The sequence below is a fragment of the Gordionus sp. m RMFG-2023 genome, chromosome 4 (genome assembly GCF_954871325.1).
Source record: "Gordionus sp. m RMFG-2023 chromosome 4, tfGorSpeb1-WG-v2, whole genome shotgun sequence".
NCBI lineage: Eukaryota > Metazoa > Nematomorpha > Gordioida > Chordodea > Parachordodidae > Gordionus > Gordionus sp. m RMFG-2023.
The window spans coordinates 16377747-16395772 of record NC_088778.1 but is presented as its reverse complement, the minus strand read 5'-3'; the positions used below and the strand labels follow the sequence as shown (position 1 = coordinate 16395772).

At 26.4% G+C, this 18026-nt stretch overlaps 1 protein-coding gene across 1 annotated transcript; it reads left to right on the top strand.

Moving 5' to 3' along the window:
• The first annotated feature begins 533 nt into the window (after positions 1 to 533).
• LOC135928138 (uncharacterized) lies at positions 534 to 1922 on the top strand. The gene is made up of 3 exons (XM_065464500.1): positions 534 to 788; positions 926 to 998; positions 1535 to 1922. The coding sequence occupies exons 1-3, from the start codon at positions 647 to 649 to the stop codon at positions 1665 to 1667; spliced, it is 348 nt and encodes a 115-aa protein (XP_065320572.1). The 5' UTR covers positions 534 to 646; the 3' UTR covers positions 1668 to 1922.
• The last annotated feature ends 16104 nt before the right edge of the window (positions 1923 to 18026 follow it).

The window sequence follows — 18026 nt, the reverse complement described above, 5'->3', positions numbered from 1 at the left end:
TCGAATCTATTATGGCAGGTCCTTTTTTAAAAGAGAATTTAGGAAGGTTTTAAAAGCATTTAAATAATTCTTTGAGAAGAATGTAGATTTTATGCGAAGTGAGAGAACAAAAACCATTGCGTCTGGATGTAAAAAATTTCTTAAAAGAATTGATAAATATCATAACTCACAAATCATATTTTTTTTATTCCATATTTTTATAATATATTTGACCTTTTCTCTAAAAATTTATAGAATCTTGGAAGGATGAATACGGATAATCTATTTCTCCTATTTGACTATTATTCTTTCTGATTCATCCATCGTCAAATGAAGGTAAAATTTATTATTTATCCATACGGAGAAAATTCTGATTTTATCCGTCATTCTTGACGGGCTATCAGCTAGTGATAAAATAAAACATTAATATAAAATAATCTCGATCACTTATTTAACAACAATGTTAATACGATAAAATAAAACGTTAATATAAAATAATCTCGATCACTTATTTAACACGTCTATAAAAAAAAGGTTAGAAGTCTATCATTATTTTCGGATAACTTTAGCTACGATATTTGATTAGCTAATTAAATTTTTATAAAAAAATTCTTAGGATATTAAGACCAAGGCCTTTTAATAAATATAATTATTTTAAAAACCATTAATGCAGAAACCTCCACCATATGATCAAGCTCCTCTAGGATTTATAACTCCAGCACAAAATGTTCAAGTATATTCGCAACCACCTCAGGGTTATTATCAAAATCAACCTATGGGAGGACAATATTATCCTCAGCAGCCATATAGTAATCATACATATTCTAAATGTATTAAATTATATATTATGATTTATTGTAATGATATAATATTCAAATTAATTTATATTTTAATTATTTAAAATTAGCCAATTAAAAAAACAATTATTTATAATTTAAAAATTTAGATTATGCTGGTGGACAAATACCTTATGGACAACCTCAATATTATGGTGGTCAACCTGGATGTCAACAACCTATGTAATTATTGACTTATGATTTTGTTAATTCATATTTTATTAAATATACTACAATACACAATAATATATATAAATTTCTTATATTTTACATTTTTAATCAAAAGAAAAATTAACCAATTATAAAAAGAGGTTTGTAAGTATTTTTTAATTAAATTTTTCTTACCTTATACAAGGAGGGGGTGGTGGATAACTGCCATTAACTTCTTTACCTATAAATCTCTTTTATTCTTATATTTTTTAAAATGATTTATATATTTAATTCTTTCGCATAATAAATTATAAAAATTATTTTATATGAGCAAATAATGAAATTTAAAAATTGAGTTAAATGAGAAACACTATTTATAGGTTAAATGCATTAATATTTATTTATAAACATTATGTTTTTTTTTCATTTAAATTATAATTTAAGAAAAAGATATTTTATTTTTAAAAAACATTTATAAAATATTGAACATAATATTTCTGGAACATAAAACTAAATATATTTATATACTTGCTAAAATTATTTTATTAATTTCTTTAATTAAAAAAAAGGATGCCTGCAAAAAGAGGGATTAGAGATTGTTGGCTTTGGACTTTATGTGCTACCTGCCTTTGTTGTTGCCTATGCAATGATGGTTATGATTGTTGTGCATGCTGTGATGGTTTAGATTCTTGCTGTTGTTGATATATTTAAATAGCTCCATTATATACATTTTTAACTCAACGAATCAAAAAATAACAATTTTATACAACAAATTCCCACATATTGAGATCCATATACTTTTCACTATTTTATTATATATGCACTATTTAAGAAATTTATGACAGAATTTTTAATAAAAATAACTGACCATGTCCTATTAATATATTTTCATACTCTTTAAATATATATATATAACAGAAGCCTAAATTTTTTATTCCATATCCAATTAATCTCGCAATATTGTAGAATCATATAATAAAACATTTAAATTTTAATGTTGAATGTGGATCTATTATAATTATATATATATAAGTTTAAATATATATTGATTGGTTTTTGGTAGGGATTAATGCTATTACACTATTTTAAAAGAGTATCACACTATTATAGTCCCCAAAATAACTTCACTAGTAATCTTTTTTTTAAATGTAGCATTAGTGATCTGCATTGGGCCTAATTTTTCAAGCCTGGCCAGGCCCGAAATTTTTTTAAAAAAGTTTTGCTGGCCTGGCCCAAATTTATTTTAATATAGAAATTAATTTTTATAATTACTCAAAATAAAAGACATATGTTATATGTCGTTTAGTTTCAATAAATAAAATCAAATATTTTTATTTTACATAAAAAATTCAATATAAAATTGATAAATTTAAATATATTTAAAAAAACAAAATCCGACCCGACATGGCCTAAATTTTTTAAAAAATATTAGGCTCAGCCCGAACCCAATTATTTTAAATAGAATTAGACCATGGCCGGACTCGGGCCGGGCCTAACTTTGCAGATCTCTATTACTTTAAAATATTATACATAAAAAAATCCTTAAGTCAAATATTTTATTTCAAATTTATATTTTTTGAATAAAATTTGAAATTTAAATATCAATTTTACACAAAACAAAATATTTTTATAATAAAATATTAAATATATTTTTAATTAATTAATTTTATATTAGCTTTAAAAAAAAGATGTAAAGTTTTTATTTAGCAAAGAACATATTTTACCCCAAGACATTCTTTGTTGAAAATAGTCTCTCAACAGGAGAGCAAAATAGGATTATATTTTATAAAAATGGGGTTTAAAAATGGAAACTCTATGGTGATTTTAATAAATAGATTATAAAATCAGTATTTTTTATAATTATATATAGATTATGATTGCTCATTGAATATATCATCAAAAAACTTAAAACGCGAAATGTTGTCATTTTGTTAGGTTATTTTGTTTTTAATGTTGAGAATGGCTATGATGAAACATAAAACTCCTCAGCCAATTTATGTATTAATGTATCTTTTATTGTATTCCTCGCAAGTTTTTCATGATATATGATATTTAACATTTCACTATTATTTGTATATATAACAGAACAGTGCTGTTCTCTCAAATAAAATTACATAAAACTGGAAAATGAAAATTTAAGGGAAATAATTATGAGAAGAGCCATTACAGTTTATGGACAAACCACAGTTACCTATATGCATAATAAAACGAGCTTGCTATTTAAACGTTTGTGGGAAGTAGATAGTTGTATTCGATTAAACAAGAGGTTACTTAGGGAGAGGCTTAGGTAAATTAAATTTATTTTGTGTTTTCATTTGTTGAGGAACCTAGAAAAATAAATAAATTAATGTATTCAATAATCCTCTTTAAATAAAATATGCAAAAAGGAATGGATTTGCACAAATTTATAAAATATTTCCATTTTATTCAAATTGTCCTCCATTTTTTATTTATATATTTTTAAAAATGTTTCATATAATTTTTATTCCAAATTTGTAAATTTTTACTCTGGATAATAAAGAATTTTAGATAAAATTAATTTTTTAAAAAGAATTAAAATTTTTTAAAATAGTGCATTTTAGCTATTTATACACAAAAAAAGTATAAATTACTTTCTACTTTCTTATAAAAGTGGTGTCACTACTAACTGCAATGTTTACATGAAAAGAGGGAGGGGGGGGGTAGGAAACAAGTGCCTCCAAAATATTTGGAGCTAGATTTTTAGGGGGTAGTTTTTGACTTTTAGAGTATATATATGAATCGTAATTATAATTAAGATAGTTAAAGTTTTTCAAATCGATACGATAACATTGATAAATAACTTATTCAAGAATATATTAAGATTAAAAGAAGTAAAATTTATTTTTTTTACTCTATATTTAAAATAATTTCATATTAAGTTATACATTAAAGCAAAATATCAGATGTTGAAAAAGAAAACTAAATAAAAAACAATATACTTTGTAAAATATGGTAATACTAATATTCATTTCAAACTAGATTCAAGCAACAAAACCCTATATAAAGGGAAATGTTAATATCCTATCCTTGGTCAAGCTTCCAAAATAAGGAGTGATAAAATAAATGAACATAATATAAACATCCTCATGTAAAGCCAACAGATTTAAAATTTAAGAAGATAGCCATCAAAAATAAATGGCGTTAATTGGCTGGAGAAGGGCATTCACTTGTTTTTTCCAAAAACTGGTGATTTTTTCAAAAACACTCGGAGCGCCGCTATATTTAAAAGACAGGGAGCTAACTTCTCTTGGGGACTTATTTTATTCCATAAATGTTAAAATATAATCTTAATATAAAATGTATTTGGTTAAATTTATGAAACTATTTGTATATTAAATGTTAAGCTGGGTTGTTTATATATTTGATTTTTTTAATTCTCTTTTCAAAACTTAAAACATGGAAGACGATAGTATTATCAGATGTAGAAAGTATTGAATTGAATGAAATAAAATTTACATTTTTATCCTAAAGCAAATATTTTTCACTTCTAAAAGAGGTGGATCTTAATGAAACAAGTAGCAACTCATTGGATCGACCGGAAATCATTGCAACGAAACTGCAGCCTTAGTCTTAAAGTATGTTGAAAGTAAGCACACTTTTGATGTCTTGGCTAAGATTATGTTTGATATACATAGAATTTAAGATCGAGAATAATGTAATGAAAACCATTAATGACACACTTTGTAAAGACTTCTAGGCTACTCTAAATTAACCATTATAAATTAATATATAACTTTTTAAAATATATTTTAGAATGTTTGAGGATAAAAGTTCTGAAATGGATGAATTTTAGGGTGTGGAATAGGCAGGGGTAAGCATGGGAGGGGTAAAACCTGCTCGTTTTAGATCTCTAATTATTATTTATCATTGTAATTACTATCTTTAAATTTAGTTATATTTAATTTTTTTTTCTCTAACTTTTTGAGGCTTTTCTTTAATTTTGTGTTAATCTCTTTTTGTCATCTTTTCTCTTTTCTCATTTTTTTTTGCTTTTTTGATCATATTGAAGTTTATATTTATAAATTGCATTCTATTTTTCAAAATAATTAAAAATCGTCAGTAGAGATTGACATTGAAGATAATTTTGTTACTAAACATATCGACAAAATAATTTCCCTGGATAATTATGATAATAGGAAATCCCTTTTCTAAATTCTCAATTTTAATTTCGTTAAAAAAATTAACACAGGGTATAAATTTCGTTGTAAGATGTGCCAAAAGTTTAATCATCAACAAGACTAGTAGCTTCAACTTGAGAAAGCATTTAAAGGTTAAATATCAAAAACTTATATTTCCTAACACAGTATTCAAGATGTGTCTGTCTTATTCTTAATTACGGAGAAAACTTTAGAAAATTGAAGTTTAAAATTTCAGAGCTCATTTCAAAAGTGTGTTGGGCAATAAACAAAACATGTCCGATAATATAATTAAAAAATTAGGAAGATATTTGATATGTCCAAATACTGCAAGATAAAATTCATATTATAAATTCATGGTATTATTAGATAAAATATTTAGCGAAAATTGCAAGATCTAGAACATTTATGTGGAGCTTGTGCTCTTTAATCTCAGGAACTTAAACTTTCTTCTTACTTTCATTCCTAATTTTCGTTAAATTTATAACTATTTTTTTATTTTTCTCAAAATGTATGGCTATATAAAGAGAGAAATCGCTGGTAGGAAATTGTTTTGACTATGAATTATATAGGTTATTAGATTTTTAAAAAATAACCATTAAAGTTGAATACCTTATTCGTTAAAATAATACCTTTTTAAAATAATAATAACGATATTATTTGGAAATAAACGTTTTACTTAATATCACCAACACCAGGTTTTGGTTCTGGCTTGCAGGTCTGATTAAATTTAGAAAACTGTTTACCATTAAAATGGCTAAATATCTTATGAATCTCCAAGGAGCGGAAATTCAATTTTTATACCCCCCCCCCTCCCTTTGTCAATATATTTGATCTTTGGGCGGTGCAACTTTTTTAAAGTTTCATACAAATAAATGTGAATTCCCTTTTTAAAATAAAATTAAAAAATTTTTACCTGTCGAAGGTCTTTAACAGTAAAATCATAAATAACAATTTATAATATGAAAAAATAAAAACTTAAATGCCATAAATATTAGTTTGTGTGCCAAAATAAAATTTAAGGTTATATCGAATATAATAAATATAAAATAAAATAAAATAACAAAACTTAATTTTGACATATATAAAAGAAAAGTATAGGTTAATGTTAGTTAGGCAGTGTTAAACCAATCGGGATTTTATTTATACTTTATTAGGATTGAGACTAGAGATCTGCAAATCCCGACCCGTGCTTGGCCTATTTTTTTAAAAATAATTATACAGGCCTAATATTTTATTTAAAAATCGGAAGGGGCCTGATCGGGTATATATTTTTAAATATGATATCACTCAATTTTTTTGAACAAATTGATACATTTTTAAATTCTTGCAAGAAACAAGGCGCCAATATTTTTTATTTGTAGATTATTTTTTCACAAATTAAAATTAAATTTTTTTATATTTTATTAAATTCGAGCCGGGCCGAGCTGACAAATAATTTTTTTCAGGTCTGGCATATCGGGACAAATAAAAAAATATTGTTCAGGATCGAGCCGGGCAAACTTTAAAAAAAATTTTAAACCAGGTAGGATTTGAAAAAATTAGGCCCGATGCAGAGGCTGCCATGAAGCCAACTTGGTGGCTCCGTCTAATTATATATAGTAAGGCGACCGAATTCTATCACTTAATACATTAAAAGAAATGAAATTTATTGTATTTTAAAAATTGGTAGTATTTAGCATTAACCAAAAGTATACGCGAAACTATTGCTGTAAATATTTTCAAATACAATTTCAAAAGAAAAATTTCAGAAATTTCTAATCCTTTGTTTAGGTAGGAAATTAAAAAAATGGGCCACTACGCAATTTTGCAGCTGTTGAATGGAAATTAAATTATATAATTAAAAATATATTATAAGATATGTCAATCAATTTTGATTTGTGTGTATTTTTTTTATATCAAGCATTCATGATTATTTGTTTCTTGGGAATTGAAAAATAAAACTACTCATATTTGGGAAAGAAATTTTTTATATTTTTCTACACTCACATTTTGCAAAAACAATGTTTTTTTATTGATATGTGTCAGGCGCGTAAGCAGGAATTTGGTCTGGGGGGGGATAATAAATTTTTTTAAGAAATAATATTGTTATTTAAAAATATCAATCATAAATTTATTAGGATTTCTAATACACAATTTTAAATTATATGAATTATAAAAAAATTATATATATAAACCGGCACATAAAAAACTATAAAATAAATGTGAATTAAAAAATATAAAGTGAATATAACCACCATATGAATCACTAAATGACCCAAAATAGAAATTTGAATTTTTTGAGCCTTTAAAATTTATAAAAGTAAAAAAATTTAATGTTGGAAATATAAATATTAATACACAAAAAGTTTCTTAGGAATAATTGTATTTTGTATTATATTTACAATGTAAAATCCAATCTTCGTTGGGATTAGAGGTGGGCGCGGGCCGTGAAATTACGCGTGACCCATCGTGTAACGGTGGGTCATGGCGTGAGTGTGAATAAATTTTAAATTATTAGGCGTGACTGGGCTTGACGGGCCTTCCCAAAATTTTTCCCGGGCGTGATCGGGCGTGAACATAAATTTCCAGTGAATCACGGAAATTCTAATTTTTTAGTTTTTTTATAAATATAAATATAAATTTGCAATTTTATAATTATAATTCATATTTTCTAATTTAATTTAGTTCTTTTTTAAAAAAGAAAAAATTTTGAAAACAATATTCTGCATTTTATAAACAACATCTGGTGTCACGCTTCTAGTTCTTTTCTTTTTATGATTAGGTCGAGATTTTTTACTTAAACTTTAAAATTTTTTCTCAATAATACTAGATCCTAATTTCAAAAGCCCTAAGTTATTAATAGATGAAGAAAAGCAAGATATTTACAAAACAATCTTAAAAATGTGAAATGATATAAAATTAGATGATTTATATGCATAAATCAATGCCAACTGTCATTTATAACTTTCCTAATTCATCCTAAATTCATAAAAAACCTTATACTCTAAATGGAACATATTTTTAGATGATTCTGATGAAGCATCAACATCTACCGATGATAGCTGTGTGAATTTAAAAGATTCATCCCATAAAACAAATAACAATGGCAATATTTTGAAGTTTTGGAAGCTGGAAAATTTATTTCTTATTTTGAGAAAATTAGAGAATAAAATTTTGTCAGCCCTGGCAAATTCGGTTTCTAGTGAAAGGTTATTTTCTGTAGCCAATCGTCTATTAGAGGAAAGGCTTACACAATTGAAATAAAAAAAATCGACATTCTTCTTTTTCTAAGAAAAAATTTAGATCTATAATATGTATTTATTTTTCGTAATTATGGATTATGGAATTAAAGAAATAAATAGATTAAATTCAAAAAAATGTAAAAAATTATAACATTGAAGTTTTAAAAAATTTAAAAACACCGTGAATTTTCGGGCGTGACGGGCGTGAATCAAAATATTGCCTTTCGTGAGCGGGCGGGTCGGGTCTAAAATTTTTTAGTGGTAAAGCATGAATGGGCGTGAATATTTTTTATCGCCACCGTGAGTGGGCGGGCCGTGAATAAAATATTAGGCCCGCGCCCACCTCTAGTTGGGATTGAGCTAATTTTTCAATTACTCATCCTTGCTTGGCGTCAAATGCTTATAAATATTTAAAAGATCCAAACCATTCAATCCACTTTCAGAAGTTATACTTCTTAGGTATGTTTTCAGAAATCTGCAGGCGCGGTTCCCGGGTCGGATCGTATTTTAATTTTTTAAATACACACGGGCAGGGCCCGAAATTTTTAAAAAAAACGGCCGGGCCGGGCATGATTTTTTTTTAAAAAATTATCCGGGCTCGGCTATATATTTTAAAACCAAATATTTGAAATTAGCTATAAATATCAAAAATAAATATAATTTCTGTAAAAAAAAAACCCGGGCCGGGCCGAAAAAAAATTTTGACAAAAAATCTAGGCCGTGCCCTGCAAATTGTATCTCTGCAGGGCTCTGTTATTCTTCTTAAAAAAGAGAATGTTCTCTCATTAGTTTACTAATGGGAAGGGTTGCTAATATATAATATATATAATCATTTTAATACATTGGGAATAAAATCTAAAATGTTTTTGAAATTATACAAAGCCTCCATAGCATTTTTTGGGACTATATCTTATTTAATCTTTTTAACATAGATATTCAGTTAATAAAGGCATCAAACAAATATTATTTTTTTTCTATCACCATCTGAAAAAGAATTGGGAAGGCTTTTGTGGAAGTAATATCTGCAGATTGGTAAGTGCTGCATGATGAATTAAAAACCATTCTTTTATTTGGATTATAGTTTTATAATACTTTTCTACTGATCTTATACTAAAGTTTTGACGATGAGCTTGCCTTGCTGCAAATCGAGTGAGACAAATATTAAACACGTATAGCTCTCCTTTTGACTCAACGATAACATATAAAATTGAAATTCTTCATCAACATTAGCCCTAATTCCTTGAGTTCTAATAAAATGCTCTCCGCTATTCTCATCTTCTTAATCAAGTCAATGTCATTTTTTTGAAAAGTATTACATAAAATAGTTGTATAATTAAATAATACATTCTAATGAGAAAAAAAATTGAAATAATTTTCTTGCTTCTGAGGAAATATTTCTTTCAGGCCATTGTGATATTTCAGTAATAGCATTAATAATCGGTTCTTCTAACTCCATAAAAGCTGTTACTGCTTGATGGCGGAGACTCCATCTCGTTGGACAAGCTTGCACTTTTTTCTCCCTGTTGGACAAGGGGTTTCGGAAAAATTATTATTTGACTAGAAATATGAAAATGGTAGATAAATAATACGCCACTAGAAATTTGAAAATAATAGGTAAATATTACGCCAATGAAAACTTGAAATCGAAATTAATTGATAAATAACTTAATAGATGAATGTGATAAATAAATGTAATAAATATTTATTTATTATGAGATAGGAATAAATATCAAATATAAATTAATATAAACATTAATATTTTTGAAAATCCGGCATCTGCATTTTTTGGCTTGGGGGGGGGGGATTTGTCACCCCCCCCCCCGCTGCCTACGCTAATGATGCGTGTAGTAAAATGCTCGAATATTGTAAGACATTCACGTCTGTATATATTATTGTTTACAAAAATTCGTGAAAATAATGCTTTAATTACTCAAGAAGAGAAAGGCAAGTTAAAACATATAACCGTGAGAAGAATGTTACAGATCTCGAAAAGATGGGAAAATCTAAGGTTATAAATAAATCTTAAAAAAAATTTTTTTTCTTTGTAAAAGATCTTTTAGGAAAATTATAAAAGAAAAATTAAGGTTTTAAGATAGAAGAAATAACAAAGATAAATAAATATTTAAGTTTGAAACATAATCATGAAATGCATGAAAAAAAATCACTTAAAATTACTCAAGATTGAATAAGGAAATAAGAAAAAGATTTTGAAAATTTAGAAAGAAAGCATATTTTAAGGTGATTTAAAAATATAAAGATATTGATAAATGAGAAAAAAGAAAATGAAAGATCTAATACTATAAAGATATTTTTAGCGGTTATTGGGAAGAAAAATAATAAGCAAATCAATAAATGATGAGAATAAGATTTGGAAATTCTAGAAAGAAAACGTGCAAAAATAATTTCTAAAATCAGCATTCAAATTTTATAAGAATTTTGAAATGATGCTGATATAGTACCAGAAAAGAATTTTAAGATTTGATTAAAAATACGTAATTGAAAATATTTAGGAGAATAAGACTAGTGACTGAGACTAATATGCAATGATTTATAACAGATGTTGATGATGAAAATAAAATTTCATTAAAGATTTACGTTTAACTTTTGTTTTAAGGGCTGCATGAGAATAAAACATCCTCATTGATCCTGCATAGAAATTTTGATATAAGATTAAGATTAGAGTAGGGCATAAAATACGCCCAGGTTCATAATATTTAGTATAATATTAGGTTGTTGATCAAAATCACCAGAAAGTTGACCGGCATCTGTCATAGGAATAAAAGGCCGGGATCGATCTCAATTAAAGATTAAATTTTTTTTGTAGATAATCATTAATATTTGAAATCAAATATGCAACATAAATCTGGTAAAAGTCGAAGAGAAAGTTTTGAAATACTAAAAAAGAAAATGGCAGAGAAATTTCTTTTTATTTGTTTTAATGAGACTTTAGACATTATACAGTGGTGTATCTAACTAAGGAATAGGAGGATCTTTGGTATAAATAATGGATAATCTAAATAAATCGGTATTATCTATATCTAAACAGTTTAATTGCACCGACAAAAATTATTATACAATAGAAAAAGACGCATTAGCTGTTAAATTAGCTTAACTAGAATATTTATAGGGTTAGGACGTAAATTCGTGTTGCATACCCTATCACAAGCCTTTAGTATAATTGTTTAAAAAAGTCAATAAGGAATTAATGATTTCACCTAGAAATGGTTGATAGCTACGGATAAATAAGATTCAGAGCAGGTAAATAAAACTGTTTACCGGATAAATTATCAATTTGTTTTAAGGAAATAGGAAACAAAGAATTAGAGTATAGGATTAATAGTTTTGAACAGCTGAATATAAAAGAGGAAATAAATAATATTATAATAAGAGCTTTGAAAATAGATACAAGAGAAAAGTCCATTACCACAGAGTGTAGATTAAATATCCAAACAGAATGAAAATGATACTGAGAATGAGATACTAAAGATTTCTGAAGAGACAAAGAAAACATTGGCTTTGATTTTTATTAATGAAGATGATTTTTTAGTACAAGAGTTGTTAGATAAATTTTTTTAAAAAAGGTATGAGAATTGAAAAGTACGAAAAAGAAGAATTTTGATGTTTCAAATAGTGATAAAGAATTGAGGACAAAGAAAAGAAGGTGAGCTAGAGATATATTTCAGTTGTTTTTAAACAATGTGTGTGATCCCCGAAAGTTATGAATAAAAGAAATATATATTTCAGTTGTTAATGAACAACAGGTACGCTCAAAAAGGGTGGTAAAAGTGATAAATATTTTTGTTGTTTAAACAGAGAGTGTGATCCCCGAAGGGTGAGTAAGAAATATATTTCAGTTGTTTTTGAACAATGGCTTTGAACATGCGCTTATATTATAAAACGAATAATATATTGGTTTTTCTTGAGAATAGTTTTATGTCTAATGGTTCATAAATTTGATGAAATGAATGCGAAATGACATAATTAAAAATGAAGATATTTCTAAGTATAAATTTAGCATTAAGAAATTTATAAAAAGATTTTTAAGTAAAAACATATTTTTATATAGGGTTGACAAAAGATGATGATCAATAGCTAATTGTCGATTAGGCAAATAGTTCAATAAAGATAGGGGTCTTTGCTACATTGAGTGTAAAGAGATTGTAAAATTTGATATATTCATATAATCCATTTTGGTATATTTGGCCTATATAAATCTGATTTTATTTAGACATGAGGTTTAACATATTATTTTAGGTAGAAATTGATATAAGACCTTGAATATTAAGTCAAAACACAATGATTAATTTTAGAATAAAGAAGCAGTAAACAGCCATAGAAGAAACTAAAGAACAATTTTTAATGCTATCGTTAGAAACAACACATGATCGAAAAATTTGTTATCCTTGCAATAGATCGTAACGATTTCTTGTAACGATAACTACTTCTGATCAGGCGCGTACGCAGGAATTTGGTATGGTGGGGGGGATAATAAAATTTTTTAAGAAATATTATTGTTTTTTAAAAATATCAAGCATAAATTTATTAGGACTAATAACTATTTCTAATACACAATTTAAATTAATGTGAATTATAAAAAAATTATATGTAAAGAATCACTTAAATGACCCAAAATAGAAATTTGAATTTTTTGAGCCTTTACACAAAAATTTTAGGGAATAATTCCATTTTGTATGTTATACATTTACAATGTAAAATCCAATCTTCGTTGTGATTGAGCTAATTTTTCAATTATCTCATCCTTGCTTGTCGTCAAATGCCTATGAATATTCAAAAGATCCAAACCTTTCAATCTACTTTCAGATGTTGTACTTCTTGGTATGTTTTTCAGAGACCTGCAGGCCCGGCCCCCGGGCCGGTCAGTATTTTAATTTTTTAAATATACCCAAGCCGGGCCCAAATTTTTTTAAAAAAAACAACCAAGCCAGGCCTAAATTATTTTAAAAAAACACCCAATCCGGACTGTCTTTTTTAAAACAGCCTATATTTGAAATCGTCATTATTAGCTGTAAAAATCAAAAATAAATATAATTTATTTTAAAAAAATCCGGGCCGGGCCTAAAATTTTTTTAAAAAAAGCCGAGTCGGGCCTAAAATTTATTTTTAAAAAAGCCGGGCCGAGCCTGAAATTTTTTATAACCTAAATTATTTAAAAAAAACACCCAATCCGAACTGTATTTTTTAAAACAGCCTATATTTGAAATCGTTATTATTAGCTATAAAAATCAAAAATAAATATAATTTATTTTTAAAAAATCGGGGCCGGGCCTAAAATTTTTTTTAAAAAAAGCCGAGTTGGGCCTAAAAATTTTTTTTAAAAAAACAACCAAGCCAGGCCTAAATTATTTTAAAAAAACACCCAATCCGGACTGTCTTTTTTAAAACAGCCTATATTTGAAATCGTCATTATTAGCTGTAAAAATCAAAAATATAATTTATTTTAAAAAAATCCGGGCCGGGCCTAAAATTTTTTTAAAAAAAGCCGAGTCGGGCCTAAAATTTATTTTTAAAAAGCCTGAAATTTTTTATAACCTAAATTATTTTAAAAAAACACCCAATCCGGACTGTATTTTTTAAAACAGCCTATATTTGAAATCGTTATTATTAGCTATAAAAATCAAAAATAAATATAATTTATTTTTAAAAAATCGGGGCCGGGCCTAAAATTTTTTTTAAAAAAAGCCGAGTTGGGCCTAAAAATTTTTTTTAAAAAAGCCGGGCCGGGCCTGAAATTTTTGTTAAAAAAGCCGGGCCAGGCCTGAAATTTTTTTAAAAAAAACCTAGGCCGGGCTGTAAAAAATCTTTAAAAAAAATCCGGGCCTTGCCCTGCAAATGGTACTTCTCCAGGCCTCTGTTATTCTTCTTAAAAAAGAGAATACTCTCTCATTAGTTTACTAGTGGGAAGAGTTTATAAACCCTTTTAATACATTGGGAATTTAATCTAAAATGTGTTTAAAATAATGCAGAGCATCCATAACATTTCTTGGGACTATATTAACCATAGTTAATCTTATAAACATAGTTAGTAAGGCATCATAAGATACTTTAACATATACATAATAAAAATCTAACAAATTTTTTATTTCTAGCACCATCTGAAAAAGGTTGGGAAGGCTTTTGTGGAAGTTATTTGCAGATTAGTAGGTGCTGCATGATGAATTAAAAATTCATTTATTTGGGTTATAAATGTATCTGATTTAAGATATACTCTTCTACTGATCCTATATTAATGTAAGACAAATATTAAACATGTATAGCTCTGCTTTTGACTCAACAATAAAATATAAAATATGAAATTCTTCATCAACATTAGCCTTAATTTCCTTGAGTTCTGATAAAATGCTTTCCGCTATTCTCATTTTCTTAATCAAGTCAATATGTTTTTGAAAAGTAATACTTAAAATAGTAGTATAATTAAATAATACATTCTAATGAGAAATAAAATTTGGAATAAGCATTGATCCAATAATTTTCTTGCTTCTGAGGAAATATTTCTTTCAGGCCATTGTGATATTTCAGTAATAGCAAATAATTGGCTCTTCTAACTCCTTAAAAGCTGTTACTGCTTGATGGCAGAGACTCTATCTCGTTGGACTTGCAATTTCTTTTTCCCTGTTGGACAAGAAGTTTCAGAAATAATTATTATTTGACTAGAAATTTGAAAATGGTAGATAAATATTACGCCACTAAAAATTTGAAAATAATAAGTATAAATATTACGCCGGAAAACTTAAAATCGAATTTAATTGATAAAATAACTTGGTAGATAAATGTGATAATAAATGTAATTAAATATATATTTAATATGAGATACGAATAAATATTAACAAATATAAATTAATATAAACAATAATATTTTTGAAAAATATATCCGGCATCTGCATTTTTTGGCTTGGGGAGGGGATTTGTCCCCATGCCCCCCCCCCGCTGCGTACGCCAATGCTTCTGATACGATAACGATCTCTATAATCCCAAAAATACATCTAGCTGTCAACAATATATTTATACCCAAATTAACATTTATAGCTGTCCAGTGGAGGATGACTATTTTTATTTTTAATCTCTTTTCTTTTTTTGTTACTTTTTTTTTAAAAAAATTATTTTTTAATTTCTAGAACGTTAATTTATATTTCCTAATATATTTATATAAGGAATATATATCAATACTACTTATTTATTCAGATGAAGATGATTTAACTCTGCCCTGACCTCAGTTACGCTATATTTTAAATTAAAATTTGATTTTAGTAATAACCGATAAAGAAAAAATGATTTTAAAGTACTGTTTGGAAGGAGAAAAAGTTCTCTATTGCTCGATATTAAAATTTATTTTTAAAATTCTATTTAAGGAATTTATATTTATACTATATTTTTAACGGTCAATATTTGGAAAACGGTAATTGTACAAATCGAGTTTCAAACATTACACATCGATCCCATTTTAAAAGCTTAAAAAATGCAAATGTAACGCTACATATTAAAGTCTGATTCTAGCAAAGATAAAAATGAATTTACAGCATCATTTGGGAGGTAAAAAGGCTCTCTATTGCTTGCTAAAAAAAAATTTAGAATTTATTAAAAGATTTTTATGGCGCCAAAGCAGTGGCGTAGCCAGGATTGATCCATGGGGGGGGGTTTGAAAAAAGTTTTGGGGGCTTCGCCCCCAAACCCCCTTATCAACATTTGCCAATATTTTGTGTATTATACCCAGGCCAGCATAAATATTAAAAAATATTAGAATTAAAATTTTTGCCAAATTTATAATTAATAAGCGACTGAAAGCATTATTTTGAAAATGTTATCAATGTTTAGTAAATTGTATATTAATTCAATCTATTCGATGTAAAAAAAATTTGCCTCCCCCCAAACCTTCCAATTTTATGATCAACTCAATATATCTTATTCTATGTCAAAAATAATTATTTTAATTAAATTTTTGCATATAACAATATTTTGCAGAGATTTTATTTATGATTAACTTTATTTATTTAACTATGTATTTATTTTAATAATATATAAAAAAATAAATTTCAAAATATATAAATTTTATACAGATTATTATATTAAAAATTGAATGTAAATAACTATATTTTAAAAAAATAAAATTGCAATAAAATATGTAATTCTTGCTAAAAAAATACAATTTAACAATTTTATTTAGTATAAACCCTTTATTTAACTATGTGTTTATTTTATATACAAAAAATAAATTTCAAAATTAGAAATTTTATACAGATTACTATTTTAAAAATTGATTGTAAATATCTATATTTTAAAAAAATAAAATTACAATAAAATATAAGTAATTCTTGTATGCAATTTAAAAAAATATAATTTAACAGTTATATTTAATACAAATGAGTATATTATATAAATAATTCTTATTGTAGGTGCAATACTATTAATAAATATAGTATAAAAATATCATGACTAAAAATTCATTATAATTAAGTTTTACATATAAAAATTTTATGACTAAGAAAATATTACAATTATATGATTTGAATTTATAAAGAGAGGTCTACTTTTCTCTGAGATTTGGCTAATTCATCTAGAATAATCTCCTTATAAATATTTAATATGGCTAATCCATTTAAACGGTTTTCACCGGTGCTATTTCTTAAATAAGTTTTTAACCTTTTCAAAGTTGAAAAAGACCTTTCATTAGTGCAGGTACTAATCGGTAAAGTAGCTAAAATAAAAAACAATGTTTTGATATTGGGCAGGGAATCTAAAGTGCAATTACACATGGAAAGGGCCTGCAAAGCATTTTTTGGTCTCAAAGAGTACTCTATTCTGCCAAGATTTTTATACCAAAATTCGACATCACAAAGTAACTTATCATACGACCCTAATAAATCATCAGAATAAAACTCTGAGATGTTCTTAATATCCTCTCGCGTTTCAAGTGTAATCAACAATTCAGACTCAACCGGCAAAAGAAAATAAAAGCTTTTTAAAATAAAATTGTGACTTATAAATCTTTCCTTTAATTGAAATAAAAATGTATCAATAAGTGGAATAAAAATGTTAATTTTATAAGAATCCTCAATCGTAGATGCATCAATATTTGAGCGATTGGATTGTCTAGAAACTACTCTAGGTTTAAAAATTTCAATCCCAAACATATTAGCGATCTCCTTTACTTTCTCATATATTTCGTGAAATTTTTCATCCACATTATCTCTGATATTTGTTAATATTTCAACAATATCCTTTCCCCTATTCATAACCTCCCTTAAATCCAAATCAATTTTTTGTAACATTTTGCTAAAATCATATGTATAATTAAATAAAAAATAAACACATTGAATTGAAATTAAAAATTGAGGCTTCGTAATAGCCTGTAAAAGATTTTCCGCATCTGTGGAATCTTTTTTTTGCGTAATATGTATGATTCCAGTGCCGCAAAAATAACCTCATATAACTCGATGAAAACCTTCACCGATTGTTGTCTTTCAATGAATCTTGTGGGACAAAATCTTTTTAATTTTTTTTTTGAATTTTTGAATCAATTTCATCGAACGTTTGGGTAAAAATCTCCCTCTTCTTGGGTGGGGTAAAGAAGTCACAAACCGACGATATTATTTCTAAATTTTGAAAAATATATAAAAATTATATAAAGATATCTATAATACATAATAAAATCTAATAAATTTCAA